At 40.7% G+C, this 23198-nt stretch overlaps 1 protein-coding gene across 1 annotated transcript in view; it reads left to right on the forward strand.

The window, feature by feature from the left end:
* Window positions 1–17181, forward strand: part of msh2 (mutS homolog 2 (E. coli)) — a 76921-nt gene extending 59740 nt beyond the window's left edge. The window contains exons 14-16 of the mRNA XM_078557217.1: window positions 10495–10742; window positions 15168–15340; window positions 16483–17181. Of these exons, the coding sequence (XP_078413343.1) occupies window positions 10495–10742; window positions 15168–15340; window positions 16483–16653 (592 nt within the window). The 3' untranslated portion in view covers window positions 16654–17181. The remainder of the gene's footprint in view (window positions 1–10494; window positions 10743–15167; window positions 15341–16482) is intronic.
* Window positions 17182–23198: the final 6017 nt, after the last annotated feature.

Raw genomic sequence — 23198 nt, forward strand, 5'->3', positions numbered from 1 at the left:
TTGGAGCTGTTTTTTACCTAAATCCTTTTGTCCTGTAGAAAGTGTGCTCAATTAAGGTACTACTGAACAAGGTATTGTATCTCCATTCAGTCCATCAGCAAAGTGGCCTAGAGGGATAGGTGTTTGACTAATAGGAACTTTAAGCATGTGCTAAGTGAATAGGTCATTTACATGAATTTATTGTAATTTATAATAGAGAATATTTGCACATAAACCCCAAATCATTGAATGAAATGAATCTTTTACACTTCACTCCTAAATAGAAGTTATATAGCTTCTACTAGGGGCTGTGAAAAGAATATTGAACATATATAATTTTCACTGGACTTTTTGTTAACTAAATATGGGTGTGTTCGAATTTTGGGAAGAAGCATGCATGTTGCAGGAAGTTGTGCACCATTAAAAATTTATTACATTGAAAGCACTAATTACTGACTTTTTGGTGCATTTGGATGACTTCCATGTGACTGTTAATCCACTATAACAAATTAGATTTTTGTAGTGTTTTTCTTTCATAAAACGTCACAAGACATCTAAAGATATCAAAAGCAAAGTATTGTAGATTCTGGAAATCTGAAATTAAAACAAAACATCAGAAATAGTCAACAGGTCATGCAGCATCTGTGGAGCTAACATTTCAGATTAGTGATCTTTTGTCAAAACTGGAACAAGTCAGAGATGTAACAGATTTTAAGCAAGCACAAAAGCAAGGAAAAGGGGTGGGGGAGGGAAGGTAAGGACAAAAGGGCAGATCTGTGATTGGGTGGAAGGCAAGACATATTAAATGACAGAATGGGCGATGGTGCAAAGCAAAGGAAATGATAACGGAATGAGTAAAGAAACAAAAGATGGGTATAAACGAGGTGTGAATGAGAATATCAGAATCACCACCAGTTGTTGTTAGAAAAAAACGGGGGCAAAGGTTATGATCTGAAATTGTTGAACTCAGTGTTGAGTATAGAAGGCTGTATAGTCCATAATCAAAAGATGAGATGCTGTAACTTGAGGTTACATTGAGGTTCCTTGGAACAGTGTAGGAGGTCAAGGACAGTTGGAGCAAGGTGGAGAATTAAAAGGACAGGTGACCAGAAGACAAGGTCATGCTTGTAACTGAATGACAACTTTGCAAAAAATCTCCATTCAGTTGCATTTGGTCTCCCAATGTAGAGATGATTACACATTTGACTTGAAGATATCAGTTTTGTCAATTATGTTTAAAATTTTATTAGGGAACTGCGTTGTGCGGTATTTCACCTCTAGAACCTGAGTTAAAGCCAGCTTAGATTGATGAATGAAAGCCCTCTATCTTTAGGTTGTAGGGATCTTATGTCACAAATTTGGATTTGTTCCTAGTGGATGTGGACTTCCAGCTTAATTTGGATATTAATTGGCCATCTTTTGAGAGGTTGTAGGTTGGCTGTTGTGTGGGGAACGACTGGTTGTCTGTGGGAGCACTTTTGTCTGAGGTTGGCGAATTTGTTGGCAGTAACGAGCCACTCCCTGACTTGCAAACAAATTGGAAATGTATCATACATTTCTTGTTTGGTAGAACAAGGAACAGTTTGGTATATTCACAGTAATTGTCCAGTTGGATGATTATTTTCTGACAGAGTTGCTGCTACAACCCATGCCAGTTCCCAATTGATGTAATCTTTTCAGCTGGTGCGCACTGCCCCCTTCACCTGGTGCGCACCAGTCCCCTTGGCAGTCCCCTGACCTCCTTTGTCAGCATTGAGAAAGAAGTTATTTATTTGAATCCTTTGTCAGTAAATATTTAGTGGTGAAATGGCAGATTATTTTTCTATATTTGTAGACATAACACTATGAAATAGATCTGAACAAGCAAATTATATAACCCTTAAAAATGTTACTTATTTGGAAAAATTTCATTGCTAAATGCCCATCATTAGTGCAACAATTCACTCTTGTATATAGCTGCATTGGGGCCTGCAGCAGCCTCTGAATTTATTATTTTGTAGATGTTCAAAGAGATTTTGTAGACTTTGGACCCCCTGGAAAGATTCAGTTTGTGTTTGGGCTGAAAGAAAGGGGAGTAAGAGTATTGCAACATCCTGCACTGATTGTTCTGTATTTACAACTTTCTTCAAAGTAAAAATTTACTTTATATACAAGAACTGTACCCATGTACATTAATGGGTGAAGGTGCAGGTATGCTTGTTTACTTGGTAAACAGTTCTTTTAACTAGTCCTAATACCATCTGCCGTCCTCCCTGTGTGATAATTTAAGTACCCTCATTGTGTCTGCATCTAATATATAAGTGTAGCTGATATAGACAGATACTACAGGGATTTGATAATAAAATTCTCATTTTTGACATCTAATTTGACCGATGAATCTTATTTTGTGTAGGATGTCTCAAATTTGAATCCCCGTGCTGTGAAAGGGAGGACTTCTTAAGAACATAAGAAATAGGGGCAGGAGTAGACTACATAGCCCCTCGAGCCTCCTCTGCCATTCAGCATGATTACGGCTGATCTTCTGCCTCAACCGCACTTTCCTGTCTGCTCCCTAAATCCCTTGGTTTCCTGAGAGACCAAAAATCTGTCTATCTCAGCCTTGAATATAATCAACCGTCTGAGGTAGAGAATTCCAAAAATTCACAACCCTTTTGAGTGAGGAAATTTCTCTTCACCTTAGTCCTAAATGATTGACCCTCTTATATTGAGACTGTACTCCCACATTCTAGATTCCCCAGCCAGGGGAAACAATCCCTCAGCATCAACCCTGTCAAACCCCTTCAGAATCTTGTATGTTTCAATGAGATCGCCTCTCATTCTTCTTAACTCCATAGAATATAGGCCCAATTTACTCAGCCTCTCTTTGTAGAATGACCCTCTTATCCCAGAAACGAATTTAGTTAACCTTCACTCTACTGCCTCCAATGCAAGTAAATCCCTCTTTAACTATGGAGCCCTAAACTGTATGCGGTACTCCAGGTAGGTCTCTTCAAAGTCCTGTATAATTGTAGCAAGACTTCCTTATTCTTGTACTCCAATCCCTTGCAATAAAGGCCAACATGCCATTTATGAGCACATGAATTAGGGGCAGGTGTAGGCCATTCGGCCCTTTGAGTCTGCTCTATCATTCAATAAGATCATGGCTGATTTGGTTGTGGGCACAACTCCACTTTCCGCCCACTCCCGATACCTTAAATTCTTGACTAACAAGGGAGTCGGTCTACCTCTGACTTAAAAATATTCAATAACCCTGCCTCCTCCACTCTCCAGGGAAGAGAGTTCCAAAGATTCACGACTCAAGAGAAAAAATTCCTTCTTACCTCCATCTTAAATGGGAGACCCCTTATTTTTAAGCTGTGTCCCCTAGTTCTAGTCTCTCCCACAAGGGGAAACATCCTTTCGGCACCCACTGTCGGGTCCCCTCAGGATCTTATATGTTTCAATAAGATCACCTCTGAATCTTCTAAGCTCCAATGGATACAGGCCCAGCCTTTCCATCCTTTCCTCATGAGGTAATACCCTCATCCCAGACATCAGCCAAGTGAACCTTCTCTGAACTGCTTCTACTGCATTTATATCCTTTAAGGAGACCAAAATTGTACACATTACTCCAGATGTCTCACCAGCACCCTGTATTACTGTAGCTAAACATCCCTACTTTTATATTCCATTCCCCTTGCAATAAAGGACAACATTCCATTTCCCTTCCTAGTCACCTGTTGTAACTGCATTCTAACTTTTTGTGATTCATGCAACAGGACACTTAGATTCCTCTGTACCACAGAATTCTGCAATTGCTCTCCATTTAAACATTATGTGCTTTTCTATTCACCTTGCCAAATTGGACAAGTTCATACTTTCCCACATTATTATCCCATCTGCCAAATTTTTGCCTGCTCACTTAACTTATCTCTGTCCCTTAGCAGACTCCTCATGTCCTCTTGGTAACTTAACTTTCCTACCTATCTTCGTGTCATCAGCAAATTTAGCATGCATTGCTTACTGTACCTACATGCTAACTTTGTGTTCTTTGTATGAGTACACCCAAAACGCTCTGTCTTTTTTTAAAAAATTGTTTTTCTAATCTTACCATCAAAGTGAATAACCTCACACTTTTCCACATCATACTCCATCTGCCACCTTGTTGGCCTTTCATATAGCCAGTTTATATCTCTTTGCAGCTTCTCTTGTGACCTCCTTACAGCTTACATTCCCACTTAGCTTTGTACCATGCGCAAACTTTGGATACATTGCTCTCTGTCTCTTTGTTTAAGTCATTCATTTGGATTCTAAATAGCTTCAGGTCCCAGCACAGATCCTTGCGGCATCCCACTCATTACAGACTGCCAACTTAATGTCCTGCTTATCCCTACTCTCTGCTTCCCATCTCTTCACAAGTTTTCCATTCAAGCTAATATATTAGCTACAAATCCATGAGTCCTTATCTTGTGCATTGATCTTTTTCATTGCACCTTATCAGATACCTTTTGCAAATCAGGCGTACTACATCTACAGGCCGTACTTGATACATCCTCAAAAAAACGCCTCAAATATTTCAGACACCCTTTCCCTTCTGTAAAACCATATTGATCCTGTCTGATCATACTATGATTTTCTATACTGTTCACTTATTTAGCTAATATTATTGTTCAATTGATTATTTTAGTTCTATAAATGGTTTAGCTGATCTAGTTTGCTAATTTTAATAAATTAATGGTAAGCTACAGATTGTTAGCTTTGAGATTGACACACTTTCATTGTTTAAAGAGCAAAAAAAAACTCATCAAACACCTACCTGCTATTTTGTGACTTCGCTCCTTGATTTTTTTTTTATTGTTGTTTGAAGCTCCAGCTCCCAATTCACTGCTCCTCCCGTTCTTACTGCACTTCCTATAGCGAAGATGTCCCAACAGTAATGGAAATATTCCAATTATCCTGAAATACTTTGGAATACCTCCGCTAGCTTAAAAACTCTTACATTTCTATTTTTCTTAGTTCTGATGATAGGTAACCTCAACCGGAAACACTAGCTCTTTCTCTCCACAGATACTGTCTTGGCCTACTGAGTATTTCCAGCATTTTTTGTTTTCATTTCCGATTTCTAGCATTCACAGTATTTTGCTTTTGTACTTTTGAGTTTTTTTCCCCCATTCTATACCTATTAAATTAAGTGTATTTGTAGCTTCTGTTAGTACAAGATGAGAACAGGAGCTAATCTTATCAGCATTTCCTCACATCGATCTGATCTGGGCTTTGAGTCAGGAGTTCTGCAAATGGTTTCCATAGAACAAAGTCAAAAGGGAATACAGTGAAGCTTCAATTATCTGCTATAACAGAGGACACCCTACCCTGACAGATAATTGAAAATCTCCCAGGCTGATCCTCTATTTTTAGCTTTTAATTGATTTTGGATTGCCTAATCAAATTCATGGAATTACAGAATTGTTACAGTGTAGAAGGAGGCTATTTGGCCCATCATGTCCACACCAGCTCTGAACATTTTAATTTTGTGCCAATCTCCTGCCTTTTCCTCATAACTCTGCACATTGTTTCTATTTAAATAATAGTCCAATGCCCTCTTGAATGCCTTAATTGAACCTGCCTCCATCACACTTCCAGGCAGTGCATTCCAAACCCTAACTACTCGCTGTAGGCAAAAGTTTTTTCTCACCTCGCATTGGCTTCTTTTGCAAAACACTTTAAAACTGCACCCTCTGATTGTCAATCCATTTACAAGTGGGAACAGTTTCTCCCTATCTACTCTGTCCAGACCCCTCAATTTTGAAAACTTCTATCAAGTCTCCTCTTAGCCTTCTCCTCTCTAAGGAAAATAGTCCCAACTTCTCCGGTCTTTCCTCATAACTGAAGTGTCTCATCCCTGGGACCATTCTCATAAATCTCTTCTGCAGCCTCTCCAATGTGTTCACATCATTCCTATTGTGTGGCGCCCAGGACTGTACACAAGCCTCCAGCTGAGGCCTAACAAGTATCTTATATAAATTCATCATAACCTCACTGCTCTTGTACTCTGCCCCTATTAATGAAGCCTAGAATATTGTATGTTTTAGAACAGCTCTCTCTACCTGTCCTGCCACCTTTAATAATTTATGTACATATACACCCGGGTCTCTCCTCCTGCACACCCTTTAGAATAGTATCCTTTATTTTATACTGAGTCTCCATGTTCTTCGTACCAAAGTGTATCACCTCACACTTCTCCGCATTGAACTTCATCTGCCACCTATCTGCCCACTCCACCAATGTATCAGTGTCCTTTTGAAGTTCTACACTGTCCTCACAATTTACAATTCTTCCAAGTTTTGTGTCATCCGCAAACTTTGAAAGGCAAGGGTCTCAATACCGACCCCTGGGGAACTCCACTACAAACCTTCCAGTCTGAAAAATACCCATTACTCTCTGTTTTCTATCCCTCAGTCATTTTTGTATCCACATTGCTACTGTCCCTTTTATTCCATGACCTATAACTTTCTTCACAAGTCTGTTGTGTGGCACTGTATTGAATGCCTTTTGGAAGTCCATGTATACCACATCAATGGCCTTGCCCTCATCAACTATCTCTGTTAGCTCTTCAAAAAACCCCAGCAAGTTAGTTAGACACGATTTTCCTTTAACAAATCCATGCTGACTCTTCTGAATCAATCCACATTTTTCCAGCGACTATTAATTCTATCCCAAATAATTGTTTCTAGAAGTTTTCCCATCACTGAAGTTAAACTGACTGGTCTGTAATTGCAGGGCAGATCTTTTCAACCTTTTTTGAACAAGGGCGTAATGTTTGCAATTCTCCCATCTTCCGCCACCTCCCCCAAATCCAGGGAACATTGAAAGATTATTGCCAGTGCCTCTGCAATTTCCACTCTCACTTCCTTCAATATTCTTGGATGCATCTCATCTGGTCCCAGGGCCTTATCAACTTTAAATACAGCTTATTCAATACCTCCTACTTATCAATTTTAATCCTTTCTAGTGACCAAGTTTCCTCCTCTGTCACCATGGCCTGGGCAGCATCTACCTCGTTGGTAAAGACAGGTGCAAAGTATTCATTTAACACCTCAGCCATGCCTCTTGCCTCTATGTGTAAATCCCCTTTTTGGTCCCTAATCGGCCCTACTCCTCCTTTTAGCACCCTTTTACTGTTGATGTGCTTATAGAATACTTTGGGATTTCCTTTTATGTTAGCTGCCAGTCTTTTTTCATAATCCCTCTTTGCTTTTCGTATTTGCTTTTTCACATCCCTTCTGAACCGTCTGTATTTAGCTTGGTTTTCAATTGTATTTGCTACCCGACACCTGTTGTAAGCATGCATTTTCTTCTTTAACTTAATTTCTATCTTCTTTGTCATCCAGGGAGATCTGGATTTGTTTGTCCTACCCTTCCATTTTGAGGGAATACACCTTGACTGTGCCGAAACCATCTCCTCTTGAAGGTCGCCCATTGTTCAGCTACAGTTTTTCCCGCCAACCTTTGGTTCCAGTCTATCCGGCCTAGCTCCATTCTTGCCCCATTGAAGTCCATTCTCTGCCAGTTGATTATTCTTACTCTGGATTGACTAGTGTCATTTTCCACCGTCATCTTAAACCATATGATACAATGATCACTGTCCCCTAAATGTTCCTCCACTATCACTTGATCTACTTAGCCCACCTCATTCCCAAGAACCAGGTCTAGTAGTGCCTCCTTTCTTGTTGGACTGCACACATACTGCTGTAGGAAATTCTCCTGAATACAATCTAGGAACCCTTGTCCCTCATTGTCCCATACGCTACCACTATCCCAGTCTATATACAGGTAATTAAAGTCCCCCATTATAACTACTCTATGATGTTTACACCTCTCTGTAATTTCCTTGCAGATTTGTTCCTCTATATCCTTCCCACTAGCTGGTGGTCTATATATTACACTGAGCAATGGAATTGTACCCTTCTTGTTCCTTAGCTCTAACCAAATTGCTTCTGTCCTTGAATCCTCTGACACATCCTCTTTCTCCAGTACTGCATACTCTCCTTAACCAAAAACGCCACCCCTCTTCCTGTTTTCCCTTTCCTATCTTTTCTGAGCACCTTGTAACCAGGAATGTTTAACACCCAGATCTGCCCTTCCTTAAACCAAGTCTCCACTATTGTCACAGCATCATAATCCCAGAAGGCAATCTGTGCCTGTAACTCCCCAATTTTATTAACTATACTCTGTGCATTCACAAACATGAGTGTAACCCTGATATAGACTTCGTTATTTGCTCCCTTCCTCTAACTTCATCTATTAACTTACTATTCTCTATTTCAGTGCTATCTGTCTCTCCCAGCATTCCGTGCACCCTGGTATCAATTTCAAACATTCTCTCCTGGTTCCCACACCCCTGCTGTGTTAGTTTAAACCCTCCCCAACAGCACTAGCAAAATGACCCGCAAGGAACTCAGCCCCGGCTCTGTTCAGATGCAACCCACCCGTCTTGTACAGTTGCCATCTCCCCCAGAGCCAGTCCCAGTGTCCCTGGAACCTAAAGCCTTCCCTCCTGCACCATCTTTCCAGCCATGCAATTCCTAGCATATTCGGATAAGATCCAGGTTCTTCCTTTCTCAAAAAAAATTGTTCGTAGCCCAATTCTTGCTAAAGAAACTCTCCTGGACCTAGAGCTCTGAGTTATAAGCGCATTAGAAATAGAAGTAGGCCATACTCCCTGGAGCCTGCTCTGCCATTCAATAAGATCATGACTGAAGTTCTACATCAACTTCAAGTTCCTGCCTTATCCCCGTATCCCTTGATTGCTTTAACGTTAAAAAAAATTAGCAGTCTTATTCTTGAATTTACTCAAAAACAGCACATCCAGCCCTACAGGGTAGAGAGTTGCTCCTATTTATTATGATCTTAGTTTCAAAGATTCACAACTCTGAAGAAATTTCCCCTAATCTCAGTCCTAACTGGCTGTCCTTCTATCCTGAGACGAAGACCCTTAGTCCTAGACTCCCACTGCTCTCATGGACTGAAGCTAACATACGGAACTGCCCAGATAGTAAATTCTACCAGGTTTTTTGGGAATGCGGCAAACTCTTGGATCAAGGAGCAATCAAGTTCAATTAAAAACGCTTTCAATTAAAAGCATTTTAGCTAATTTATGTAAAACTTGCTCATAAAAAATTGCAAGTAATGGGAATGTGGGAAAGATTCCATTGTACAATTTGGAAAGTTATATCCTTTGCAAATTCATTATGGTTTGTTCATTTTTTAACATTTTGCTTTTCACCCAAATTTACTCCACTTCCCAATCATTTGCACATTTTTTCTATTGTAATAATTTTCTAAAAATTAAAGGCAGCACACTGATCAGTTGAAAAAGAGTTAGTGAGAAAAGATAAATCTGGGGAATGGTGATCAGTTATTGCCAAGCTTGGGTTTTAAAAGACTATAGATTATAGGGGGCAAAGGAGAGGGGTAGAGTTCCAGCTCAGACCCTGGGAATGTATCAGTTAAAAGAAGGAGTCAATGTGTTGAGTCTAGGGCCTGAATCTTCTGGTCGGCGTGCAGGAGCGGGCTCCACTCGCCTGCGCGTAAAATGACACGCAGTGACGTTGGGTGTGTGTCCTGACATCACCGCACGTCATTCCGATCTTCAGTTTGGCGGGCGCACATCGGAGTCAGCTGTGCGCCCGCCGAACTGTCAAAGGTCTATTAAGGCCATTAATAATCTAATTAAGCTGGTTGTCTGGGCTGCCCGCCCAACCTTAAGGTTGACCGGCAGGCAAGGAGCCCAGGCGGCCTTCACGTTTATCATGAAACCTCATCCACAGGCGGGACGAGATTTCATGAAGGCTTTATAAATTGAATGAAAATTTTTATTAAGATTCATTGACATGTCCCAGCTCATGTGACACTGTCACATGAGGGGACATGTGTGAATAATTTTTTTTCCTTTATTTCAATTCATAATCAAACTAATCCCCCTGAGGCAGCTCTGTGCCTTAGGGAGATTTCTGCGCTGTTTCGCAAGCATGCGGGAAAGATCACAGGCCCCGACTCTCCCTCCTCCCCCTGCCCGCACAGGGAGTGCTCAATGCTTCCGTTTGCGTGTCACGCTGGGCGGGCCTTAATTGGCCTGCCCATGTAAAATGGCGGCACACAGCCGATTGCAGGCAGCAATCGGCTGTATGCCTGCCCAGCCCTCCAACGGGAAGAAAATTCTCTCCTTGATTTCAGGACAGTGAGGTTGCAGGAAAAACAGTGTGTGTTAGATAGCCTACGTAATATTCAGCACTAACAGGATGAAAATTCAGGTTACTATGAAGAGAGAGGTTGGAGGCTAAATACATATTACGGGTCTTTTTTTTCTTGTAACCTGCCAAGGAGAATGTAGGTGTTTACCAAGGAAAGAAAACCATTACCAACAAGATATATGTAACTTTGGATGGCTGAATATTAAAATGCACCTTGCAGGTTTGTGACTCACCATTTGGCCCCAGAATAGGAGGCATTAACTTTAATATTATTATTGTTTCCCAGATCAGCGACAGAACACTCCCTGATTATCATTGATGAATTGGGAAGAGGCACCTCTACGTATGATGGCTTTGGCCTGGCCTGGGCCATATCAGAATATATTTCCACCAAGATTTGCACATTTTGTATGTTTGCCACTCATTTCCATGAGTTGACAGCCCTGGCTGACCAAGTACCAACAGTCAACAACTTGCATGTGACTGCATTAACCACAGATGAAACACTAACAATGCTATACCGTGTAAAGAAAGGTAAAGCACGAACATACTGCTGTTTGAAATGTTATCTACTCTATTCACTGAATGGTATTGCATAGAACAGATTAATGGTAATAGTGCATATTCCAGAGATTCTAGTTGCTGTACAAGAGTGCAACAGATTGCTGGTTATTTTGGAATAATTGTGCAACATAAACAGCTTTCTGTATTGATGAGTGTGATTTCCTTTTATGTATTTTAACTGGTAACTATAATATCTAAACCAAAAGTAAAGATTCTATACATCAATTACTGAGGTATCCTTAATGGGGAATTCTTGGATTCCAAACAATAATGATTGAGTATGTTGAACATTCCTCTTACATTTAAAAATGTATCCCTACAGACAAGGCAATATCTTTACATATTGTCTGTTCTCTTAGAATTATACTGGGTTTATCAAGCATTGTCTTTACAAATAGAGGAAATACTTGCAGAAACATTCTCTCAATTAAAAATGTTCTATTCAGACTCATCCACAAAATATACCTTTGGATGGAACATTATTCCACAATACATGAAGCTAACTAGAAAACAGTGACTTTGTAACATTCCCATTCCTGGCTTAATTGAGCTAGATTGTCTCTCAAAACTTGATCAAATCCAAACTTGATTCCAATTCCCTCCAGTTTATCCCCTAGTGTCTTCAGAGAGTTCAAGAAGACCCTGTGGCAAACACATTTGATTGCCTTTCATAGAAATAGATGGGCCTTGGGTATGAAAGTCTGTGGTGGAGCATGCAATTTTTAAACCAGATTAAGTTTTGGAAATATTTCAATAATGTCATTTTTCCATATATGTTCCGGCTCTGAATCTTACTACCAGTTCCGAGGGTTCTACTTGTGCTGCTTATTGGTCTGTGGTTGATTTGTTCATGTTATGTCTGTCCTCTTCCTCTCTTTGAAGCACTACCTTGTACCCACTTCTGGTACAGTGACTGACATGTTTTAACAAATGCCCAACCTGGACTTGAAGGGAAACACAACCTATAAATGTGTACTATTGTTGAATCTAACAAATTTAAATGCCAGGCTCCTGAATTTACAGAGCTCCATGGAGGAGTAATGTTTTGATATTTAAAATTATTCTCAAGTAAGAACATGGGAGGAGAAAGCAGTACAAATTTCTTGACATCAATATAATCACTGTTTTTTAGTCAATTGGGCATTTGTCATAAAAGTTATAGGAGTGACTTTTATGTCAAATAACTTGTAGACCTAACTCCTTTAAGATGTGCAATTCAGTTTACAGCAGTTCTGATGGAAAGTCCTGAACTGGTTTGAAGAAACAATTAAGTCTAACAGTGTACTGAGTGGATGATTGGGGGTTTCTGGTGATGCTGATCAGCTGCTTCACACATACAGGCTCAGGAACAGTTTCAAGTCACTGCCTCAGTTGAAATTAGCAATCAGTGGTTAAATGTGATATAAGAAATTAGAGGGAGAAAAAATTGGATAAAAAAGCTAACCTTAATTCTTTTAAAAATGGCGCTATTGGCATTGTGTCTTATAAATAGATTTGACAAGGCAATTACTGTTGACTAATAAAAGCAGGATGAGTAACACACAGCTAGTGTAGGTGGATTGGAGACCTGGGGTTCAGCTCATTTTGAGCATTTGTAAGTGTCACCATTTCAGGAAAGCAGTTGGTGCTGGATAATTTGAAGCCCAGCAAGTCTGTGCAGGCCCCTCATTTTAAAGCATATAATTAACGTGGGAAGGAAGCATTTGTAACTAAGAACAATATATTGAGTTCAGAGTGCCTTGAAAGCTGCATCTGCAGCAAAAAGGCCAAATCCATCTTGTGCTTGTTAAAACATTTAGCCTTCACAAGACCTTGCTGTTGTTATTCACCCTCCTCTGCTCCTTTCTGAAGTTGCTTTAGCTTCAAGATGCTTTCTTTCCCTCGTGCCCCTCTTTTTTATTGTAGTTTTCTACCCCTTGGTTCACAAGTGTCAGCTATCCACCTGTATTTTGCTTAGGTGGTTATTCATCATATGTGAAAACTAGAGATGAGGAGGAACGGTTGGACATTGTAACTCATTCTTCCAGAAGAGCTTCTGATCTCTCCTCCCTGTTCCTGGCCATCACCGCCTCTAACTGCCTCATGAATGTGTTGAGTTTTAGTCTCCACTACCCAAAAGAAGAATTCAGTTATTGATGATCTATATAAAGAAATAGTTGTTGTCATCATTTCTGACCTTGCATTTTACCAGTTTGTGCCAAGTTCTCTTTTCCTGGGTTAATTGAAATAGTAATCATGATTAACCTTTTCTATCATGTAATCTTGTATTCCTCTGTAAAATGTCCGCTTATTTGCTTCCCTTCAAATTTCAGAAGCCCTTTTATAATCTTTGTCCGTAACTCAGTCCTCTAATATCAAGAACAAGCTTTGTAGCTTTTCTGTACTGTTTCCAGGGCTCAGAGCTTAACCTTGTATGTTGGTGACTACTACTGAATGCAGCATTCAAGGTGCAGTCTGACAAGAACACTATAGTTTCAGAACTTGGCTTCAGACTATGTCAACTCATTTAACAATGTAGTTCAGAATTCTGTTTACATTGTTTATTGTTGCACTGTAATGTGTGCTTTGTGTTGAGTTTGAATTTCAATTTCGAAGTACTGATCTTTCTGCTTTATATGGGCTGAACAGGAGATGAATACGATAGGTTTTACTCAAATCATTTAATGTGGCTCCCCAGGAATTTTTATCATCAATTGGGGCTCTAGAAATCAAAACAAACGTGGAATGTTATTTATTCTACAAGTGAAGAATTTTAAATCTTATTGTCTTAACAATTCACCCAGAATTGGTGTTCAATTTGAGGGAGTTTTATTTTGGTCAAAATAAAAAGAATTAAGAAGTACCAAAATGCTAGTATATTCAGAAATGATGCAGTAAGATGGGAAAGAGGACTGTGCACCCAATGTGGTGGGTGTTCATTATCCCATATTTCTTCAGGACTGCTCAATTTCATTGCTTCCAATCTGAGCCAGGGGAGAGCCAGTGGCACTCTTGTACTATTACTAGAGTCAGTTACTGAGAAACTAAATCAGTGATGCATAAGCATTAGCTATAAACTGATTCTTTCTAACAGTGGATAGGATACTTTCAGTAAGGGTGTGGCAGACCACTAAATACTGAGTGCAGCTGGCAATGCTAGAGCTTAAAATGAACACCTGCTCCAGCCCCCTCTCCAAGAGGTGCCAACTGAGCCACAAGTAACTTGTATGGCACAGCACCACAGAGCAATTGTATTAGCTTTTGTTTTGTGTTTTACATCTCAATTGGATTTCGGAAATCAGTTTATTGGGCAAAGGTGGCAGTCTGTGTTTTCCTTTACAGCTTGTAAACACTCACGGTAATAATATCCTTCCTCTGACCTGAATCATTTAAGAACTTTTCTAGCCAGAAGACCAATTAATACTTGTAGAAGTCCACCAGTTTGAGTTCTTAAACATTTCACCAGCTTCAGTAACAGTTAAAAGTTAATACTGATACATTATGTTAATGCTAACTTTGTAAGCTTTGCTGGTGCCTGATGAATTCCTGATGAATGAACAAGGGAGATGAGATAGTCATGCCAAGGATTTTAACTGGTCATTTGCTGTAAAGATAGAAAGCTTTCCAACTCCTGGTTTCAGCTGCTTGAGTGTCTGACATCCCAGTAATGCAGTGTGTTTACATGTCATGATTTCCCATAGCCTGGAGCTCCACTTCCCAGTGAAGTGCTAACTGAACTTAAACAAGTTTATTCTTGTTAGAAATGAGATGGTTGAGAGGAGATTTGATGGAAGCGTTTAAAATCATGATGGTTTTAGACAAAATAGAAAGGGAGAAACTTCCCCTTGATGGAAGGGTCAAGAACCATAGGAGAGCAAAAAGCAAAGTTGATAGGACATACTCCTTTTATGCAGCAAGTGGTTAAGATCTGCAATGCACTGCCTGAGAGTGGTGGAGGCAGACTCAGTCATGTCTTTCAAAAGGGGTAAGCACATGAAGAGAAATAAAACTGCTGGGCTGTGGGGAAGAGGCTGGAGAATTGCAATGGGCTGAGTGGCCTCCTTCAGTGCTGTAACCATTCTGAGATTCTATGTGTAATACTGAGATTCAGCGGTTGCTGAATCCTGAGGTCTCATTGAATTCTTGTAAATTGAAATTATACTATAATTCGGTTCATCTGGCCACTATGCTGTTGTCAACTACTGAAATTCATTAACAGCATTGATGCCCTGCAAACACTTTAATTCTTGTTAAGCTTTGTTTATAAGAACATTCCATAATCTGAATTCCAGAACACTGGAAATTAAACTTTTCATTATTGTAACTTTTCTTCTCTGTCCACACTCTAAACCTCTTGGCATCCAGTAATTGTATGATATTGAAAGCTTTTAAAATATTTTTAAATTTAATTTGTAGGTGTTTGTGACCAGAGTTTTGGGATTCATGTAGCTGAGCTTGCTCAGTTTCCCAAACATGTTATTCAAAGTGCCAAGGACAAAGCCACGGAGCTTGAGGAGTTCCAGAATACAGGGAATTCTGAAAATTCTGATGAGGGACCAACGGCTAAGAAATCTCGCCAAGAAAAGCAGGTTTGTGACTGAACAAAGGGAGCTTAGACTTGTTGAATTATTTAGAATTATCTTGCATTTCACAAGTGAGGAATGTCGCTGCTGAGGAGCAGAGCACTCCTACAATGGACTCAGCATTGACATTAAGTATTTGAAGATCATGTACAGAATAGGGTGGATCCTACTCTGTCTCAGTACTTTAAACCTAACCAGAAGAGTACCTTGTACCATGAACAGTATGATATGGCCTTTATCTCCACTTTGTGGGCCATCTCAGTCTAATTAATCCTGAATTATGCAGAGTTTTATCTTATAGTTCAATCTCCATGAAACCCATTTAAACGAAGACCCAGAAGTCAGCAGGAAAAGGGAGACGTACTTCCTATTAGTGACACATTGGATTTAAACTGCCAAATTCTCTTGTTTCATCAAAAGCTACTTAGAGAGGAGTGTTCATCTCCCATAGGCCTGAGCCAGGAGTGCAATTTTTGTACATGGCGCCCAGCACTTTTTTTAGGGTTTCAATCCAGGCGGCCATTTAGTGACACAATGGACTGAAATCATTTATCGTGACTTCCTCAATCAACAAGTTTACTTGTACATGAACTCCTCGCCCTGGTGGAAAGTTCGAGCTAGGAACCCCACAGCTAAGAAACCACCTGCTAATAAATTATTTAAACAAATAATTTCAACCAAAAATTGTCAAGTTTAAAAAGTGTTAATTATGTTTAATTGAAATAATTTTATCTTGGAAATTGGTACTAATGACAAACTTCAGGCTTTTCCCCTCTCTTAAAATCGCAGGTTTCTTCAGCATTAGTAATTACAATATTAAGATGGTTGCTTGTACACAATGGGAATGTTAATCAGCCTTTTCTGTAGGCGTCAGACCATTGAATATGCTCCTGGCATGAAGAAGGATCAGGTGGTGGGCAATTTCTGAGTGGTTTTCTAGTATTATGAGGCTGTCATAAATGTATCTTATTAAGTTTAATGTAACAGTAGACTCACTGGGAAAATAATTTGCCTGGAATGCTTAGTATCTATGTGGTCATAGCTGAGGCACCAAAATAGTACATAATTAAAGAGTAATAGAGCATTGTGGCCAGAGATGCCTGCTGTAAGCCAACAACATGAATAATATTTTCCCTTCTGTTTTGTAGGATGGTGAAAGGATCATTGCAGAATTTCTGTCAAACATCAAAGCTTTACCTATTACTGATATGTCTGAGGAAGAAGTAAAGCAGAAGCTGATGAAGTTGAAGTCTGAAGTGCTAGCACAGAATAACGGTTTTATCAATGAAATGATCTCAAAATCTAGAGTGTCGGCATAAGCTCATGGTTTTAAAGTAAAGTTAACTTCATTGGATATACTGAGGTGTATAGTTTTAAATGTGATGGGGAGGGGGTGGGTGGGGGGAAGGTTTGGGGAGAGCAAAAGTATCTATAACTTGGACCCCACCAAAACAGTATGGCCAGTCATGGAGAAGAAGGAGATGAAGATGTAGTTCCTTCCTTCACAGTCAACACTGTATAATATTGCCTCTCTAACATGTAAAATGTCTAGTTCATAAATTGTAATAGAGGGGTTAATATTTTGAGAGCAAGAAAAGCATGGTTTTTGGCAATGGCAAAGGCAGTCATTTTTCAAGAGCTCAGCAGCCATATATGTGTCAACAATTCCCATGTGGAATTCAGGTGTAAAATGAGACACAGTTTGGAGGAGCCCTGTTCTTGCCAAACTCTGCTTTATGCCATTTATGCTGCATACTGTAGCTGCAATGTGAGTCCACATTGCATTTAATTTTTGTTATTAATTTTCTTCTGAAAGATGAGATTTTCAATAAAATTAATAAAATCTCCTATTGTTTGTTTCTTCTGTGACTGGAACAAATTGGGTGGTCAAGTAGAAAGAACCCCCACCTGTGAAGCTCAGTAAAATAAAAAGGAAAAACTGCAAATGCTGGAAGTCATTGCACCTTTACCATGGAAGAAGGTGCCAAGATGTTTCATGGAAACTTAATCAAAAGAAATGAGCGAAAGGAGGCCAGATTAGGAGGGGCTAAAAGAGAAGAGGGTTAGAGATGGGCTTTTGAAGAGGATCTTTATAAGAGGGAGAAGTTCAGGGGTTTAGATACAGAATTCCTGAGGATGTGCACCTACGCATGGCTGCCAATAGTTGCATGAAGGGAGAGGCAAATGCACAAAATATCAGAATCTGGAGTTGAGGGCTGGAAGGGATTACAGAGATAGGAAGAAGTGAGGCAATATAACATGAATTAAACATGAGAATTTTAAATTGGAGATCTCAGCTGACTGGAAGCTCATACAGGTCAGCAAAGGTGGGTGACAATCAAGTGGGAGCTTGATGTGGGATAATATGGGCAGAACTTTGCATGAGTTGAAGTTAGTGAAGCATGGGATGCTGGCCAGAAGAGTCTGGAGTCTAGTTTCAATAGCAGATGGGTGGAGGCAGGTGATGCTATAGGCATGGAGATATGTTGTCTTTGTGGAAAAGGCTACAGGATTGGGCGCTCAGCTGAGCCGCGTAGGACACAGGTTGAGAGCAGTCTTGTTAATTATGAAACATTGGCTAGAGAAGGGAGTGGCTTGTTTGGCAAGGAGGAAATTGCAGCTCATCCAAGATTGGATGACTACAGCCACCTGACAGCACAGAAGCAATGAAGGGAGAAAAAAGGAAATGCGCGAGTCAGCATCTGTAAAGAGAAAAAACAGGTCATGATATTTCAAGAGTGTATCAGTCATCAGAATTGTTATGCCAGGTTTAATTTGGAGGTTCATACTGAATTAACTGATATTGTGCATTACAATTGGCTTCAATGTACCTGTGAGGGAGGAAAATCAGCCACGGAATTCTTATTAACTCCATTGTCCAAATGGCAGACTGGCAATATTATATCACTGCACTTACATAATCTAGTGACATGTGCCAGTCACTCGAACAGGAATGTCTTGGGCAAAGCACCTGAGAATGCATTAATGAAAGCTGAACTTTACAAGATGATTATGTTTTAAAATGTAGCTTTAACTTAAAAGAATCCTGGAAAGGAACACTTAATTTGCATTCTTGATAAACACCTCAATTTGGAGCAATGCCCTTGTAATCCAGTTGCCCAGCGGAGAGAAACTCAAATGGAAACTCATTGAGATGGAGTGGCAATTTTAACACCTTTCACAGTATCTCTCAGAAAAAGGGCAGCTGTGGCTGGGACACAGGAGTGAAGAAGCTACTGCTGTGGAAAAGCAAGGAGAAATGTTTTTTGTTAAGCAAGCAAGATGTTTTTAAGAGTTTAGTTTCTGTTCAAAAAGGGAACAGAGCAAATGGGGCTTTTGAAAATTTAAGGAACAGAGTTGTCGAGAAGTGCTTTGCTGGTGATAATTGCATCAGGGACAACTTGGCCGGAGTAGAACGATTGTTGAAGGACACTTAAGTTTTGTCCTAGCATAGTGGGGACAAGTGACGTCTACTGGAGAGCTGGGAATACCTTCCAAACTGTCCCTTTACTGCCACATATCTCCTAGAAGCATGGTGTAGCATGAAAGAATTTTATAAGGCATATTTTGGCAGTGTTAATTGATGTGAAAAGGACCTTTGATAAAAGCAAAATGCTGGAAATACTCAGTAGGTCTGGCAATATCTGTAGAGAGCAAAACAGAGTTAAGGTTTCAAGTCAAATATGACTTCAGAATACCTTTAGTTTGTATTAGTTGCCTGTTAATTAATGTTTGACCTATGTTGATTTTAGTTAGAGTAAAAGTCTTTTAAAAAAATCTTGTCCACCAATTCATTCCTATTGGTTGTTTGGGAAATTTGTCTCTTTTTAAAAGGTATTTGTTTTTATGGGGATTGTAACAAAGCCTAAGAACCTTGCCCCACTGAAAGACTGGACCTGGGATTGTGTACCAGCTGCTCATAGAAACAGCCTGATGTTTATTTCCATCAACTTTAATAGAAATGAAAATCAGGTCCTTTTCACAGCAGATAACCCCATTTCCTCTTTGTCACACAGACTTCCCAAGTCATAGGTTATTTACACCTGGGTGTTGCAGGGTGGGTCTTTGGAATGCCCATGCTGACTTCCCATAGACCTATTCCAGCTGTGAGAGCAAATCTCTCCCTATGCGTCACAGGTCTATCTTCCAATTCCATTCAGATAAACAGATCGGACATTGTAACACTTTAATCTTAATAATTAGACATTTTTAAATCCACATTTATTTAATCTAAACATATATTCAATCTACATTTTGTGAACACATTTAATTGAAAATTGATCTTGTTGGTTAGTGTTTAGTTAATTGTTTTATAGCATATTGTTTGCTTTAAAAAAAATAGTATCAAATAGGTTTTTGATCAGTTGCTAAACATCTGATTCTCACCCCAGTGTTTTGGCCAATTCAAGGATGTCATTTTCACTTCTAAAAAAATTTCATTTTGGGGGAAAAAAATTGATTTTAATAATGGAATTCTGCAATCCATACTAGAGAAATCAAATGGCACTGATGTGAAACTACAATAGCCCTTGGTATGGAGACCTGACAGCCAAGATCTCTTCCATCCCTACCTCAATAACTTGCTGATGCCTCAGACTATTTGCTTCCACTTGTTCTGCAAGTTTAAATGATTCAGCTAGTTCATGTTAAGCTGTGCCAACAAAGAAATCAAATTTAGGATCATGAGTAAAGCAGTTGGGAACTGTTTAAACAAATGGAGCTGAGTTAATCTTTAAGAGTGATGTATCAAAATTGGCTATTTGTTTAAAAAGCCAAAAACAAAACCAATTTTTAAATGACCTGGTTTAATGCGCAGCACTAAATACAACTACACTGTTTTTGTGTTCAGAACTTTTGCTTCTAATTTCCTCTGTTGACAGCTCTGATAAGTAACTTTTTGGGGTCTTTATATTATTGGTACTAAAGTGAATTAGAATTGTTTCAGTGCCTCTGGGATAGGAGATGGAAATAAATGAACCAGGGGTCCTACTCTTAATTGCTGTTCAGTACTTTTGTTTAAAAGGGCTCATTAGTGATGAGACAGAAACAGTGGGCCGAATTTTCACTCCCGAGTCATTCAGGATGGACGGGAGAATGACAGGAGTCAAGCCCGCCAACCCCAGAAGTAGTGGAGAGGCAGCCCTACATGGGTTACATAACTCGGTTGGGGATAAAAAGCAGCTGGTAAGGAGTGAGGCAGGAAGTGTAAGGTGGTGCTGCATTCACTTGGAGTGGACATCATATTTGACATTTGAGTACAAACTGTAATAGTTGTCCAACTGGTTGCTTACACAAAGAGAAGACCCATCATGGGCTTCCCATAGGAAAATATAGTCATTGCTGCTGCCTATTCACATTGTAATGAAGCAGCACACACTACCAAGTTAAGACTGGAAAAGCTTCACAAGGCACAACCATGGAGCAGCATCTTGGCACCATCAGCTGCTCGTGATATTCTGTACTGACTCAGGTTACTTTAATGCTTCAGGGGATGACTGATGCTCTTCACATTTGCCATGATTCTTTGTCCTTCCACCTACTCTCTTTCCACCCATCTCTCAGGGTGCACCCATGCAATGGATCCTTGACCAGGACCCTCACAGCTGTACACTATCATAACACAGCAGTCTGACTCAAGAGGGAGCAAGCCAGCAGGGATGTTAGTGGTTGGGAGCACTGTATGCCATCTGGGAGTGACAGGAACAAAATCCAAGCTACCCTGCATTTGTCCAGACCCTCTTCGCCCCACTCTCCACCCCACCCTGCCCCCCACAAAATTAGGCATTGATGAGTTAAAAAACATGTATGTAAACAAAGGAATGTGTGAGAGACCATTCAAAGCTGGAAGCCTTACGTGCCTTTTTTCACATTTCTCATGCCAGAATGTCCCAAAAAAGAGAAACTGTGAAAGGAGAGGGAGGGTTGCGCCTAGGTTCAGTGAACAAGACCAGCAGATCCTGGTGGAGGAGTTACAGAGATGGCGCTCCATTTTATACCCCCTTGGCCAACACAACCCACTAAGACCAAGAGGGCATGGTAGGAGATAGCCAACACTGTGAGCACAGCAGGGACTCACGAACATTCATGGTACAGTGTAGGAAGTGGTTCCATGACCTGCTGTGCTCAGGCAAGGTGAGTTGTTTGGCACAAGCAGACAGAGATCCAAGTGATTGTTCACAATTGCATGCTGCACCTATGTCAGGAGACCTGGCACATACCTCTCCCATATCATGCAGGCTTATATGTCCAGAGTGCTCCAGTAGGATGAGGGTAAATGTTGCATTGCCAGAATCAAGATATTTGACCCTGGTGTCACTATATTAGGCTAACAGCACTCTTTTATCTGTAGGTCAAGAGGGCACATAATGTCAGCGTGATGGCCCGGCTGGGTGTGGGTCCACAAGGATACGGGTGATCCGTAATGTAGAGGAGACCACAATGGGGGCTGCCAGGGTGCCTGCCTGGCTGATTGTTGGTGAATCATCCCTAGCAGGTGCTATAAAGGCAGTGGTAAAGGCACTTTGAAACAGTGGTAATAGTGGAAGTGATGCTGTTATGCCACTAAGCACAAGGGGATGTTGGTTTGAGGGTGTGCAAAGGTTGGGTTGTTTGATAAGGGCACAGCAATTATGGGTAAAGGCAAAGGCCATCAGAGAGTGCTCTCACAATGTAAAGGGCTATATCTCATTAATTTTTGTGTCTCACACAGGTCCCGGTGTCATTTGCTCACCACAGCCACCCCCCTCCACCCCAGGCCAGATCATCCCCTGGGCATCAGGAGGAGGAAGAGATGTCGGAGGAGGAAGCATCACATCTGACTAAACCAAACTCTCTCAATGCACTAACACATCGGAGGGATGTAGCCCGTGTGTAGAGTCAGTAGCACAAGGCGAAGGGCACCGCACCAGAATGCAGGAGGAGGTATCTGAGTCAGAGACATCTGTACATAGTCCCCCTCAGAGGAGCAAGGAAAATCACCTTGATGCTCGAGTGGGCAAGGATGTGGGGCCTCAGGAATCACTATTTAGGGCACAGTATTTGGAGCATCAGCAGCAGATGTGTGGACATCTGGCAGAATTCCCTGAGACAATACGAGCTCATGCACTTCGAGTGGAAGAGTCCATCATGGTGACGACCTCCACCTTGTCCCAGAGGCTCGACCACATGAGCCCCAACCATAAGACAATGGCCAATCTCATGGAAAATATACATGCAGCTGCACTTGGAGTGGATGTAAGAGCACTGCCTGCAAAGGGTATGAGGCTCACTCAGTAACCTGGAGCAGTCCACTCAGAATATAAGCGCCGACATCCATGGAATACATGAGGAGCCCCTTTCCCTTAACAAGATGGTCGCACTGGTGGCACAGTGGCTGCTGGAATGGACGACTGCTGCACACTAGCAGCCAGCCCCACCTAACTCTCCTGTAGGCCAATCTAGGAGATTAGTGAGGAGAGTGAAGGTCCTGAGAGCATTTCAGCACCCTCTTCTTCCTAGCCCCTCTGCCAGAGCCCTCATCTGCCCTACATGTGCTAGTAACAACAGCTACCCTTGCAAAAGTGCAGAGGCCGCAGTCTGAAGTAGGTCCCCAGTGGGCCCCAGCATGACGAGGTCAGCTACCATTCTCCTCATTGCCATATAGGACTAAAGGTGAGCAGCCTGCCTCCGCCTCATCCAAGGCAACACAGGGGGATTTCATAAGAGTATTTGTGAGCTCAGGGCACTGTCTCGCCTCGATCATTAATGGGTTCACCGTGGTGACACTATTGTACAAATCAAAATTACGCACCTTTTAAAATACATGTCACTACAACAAAAACTTTCTGTCTGCTTTCATACACTAAAACTTTCAATGAGAATGTTT

This window comes from Cetorhinus maximus, chromosome 14, assembly GCF_964194155.1.
Source record: "Cetorhinus maximus chromosome 14, sCetMax3.hap1.1, whole genome shotgun sequence".
Lineage (NCBI taxonomy): Eukaryota > Metazoa > Chordata > Chondrichthyes > Lamniformes > Cetorhinidae > Cetorhinus > Cetorhinus maximus.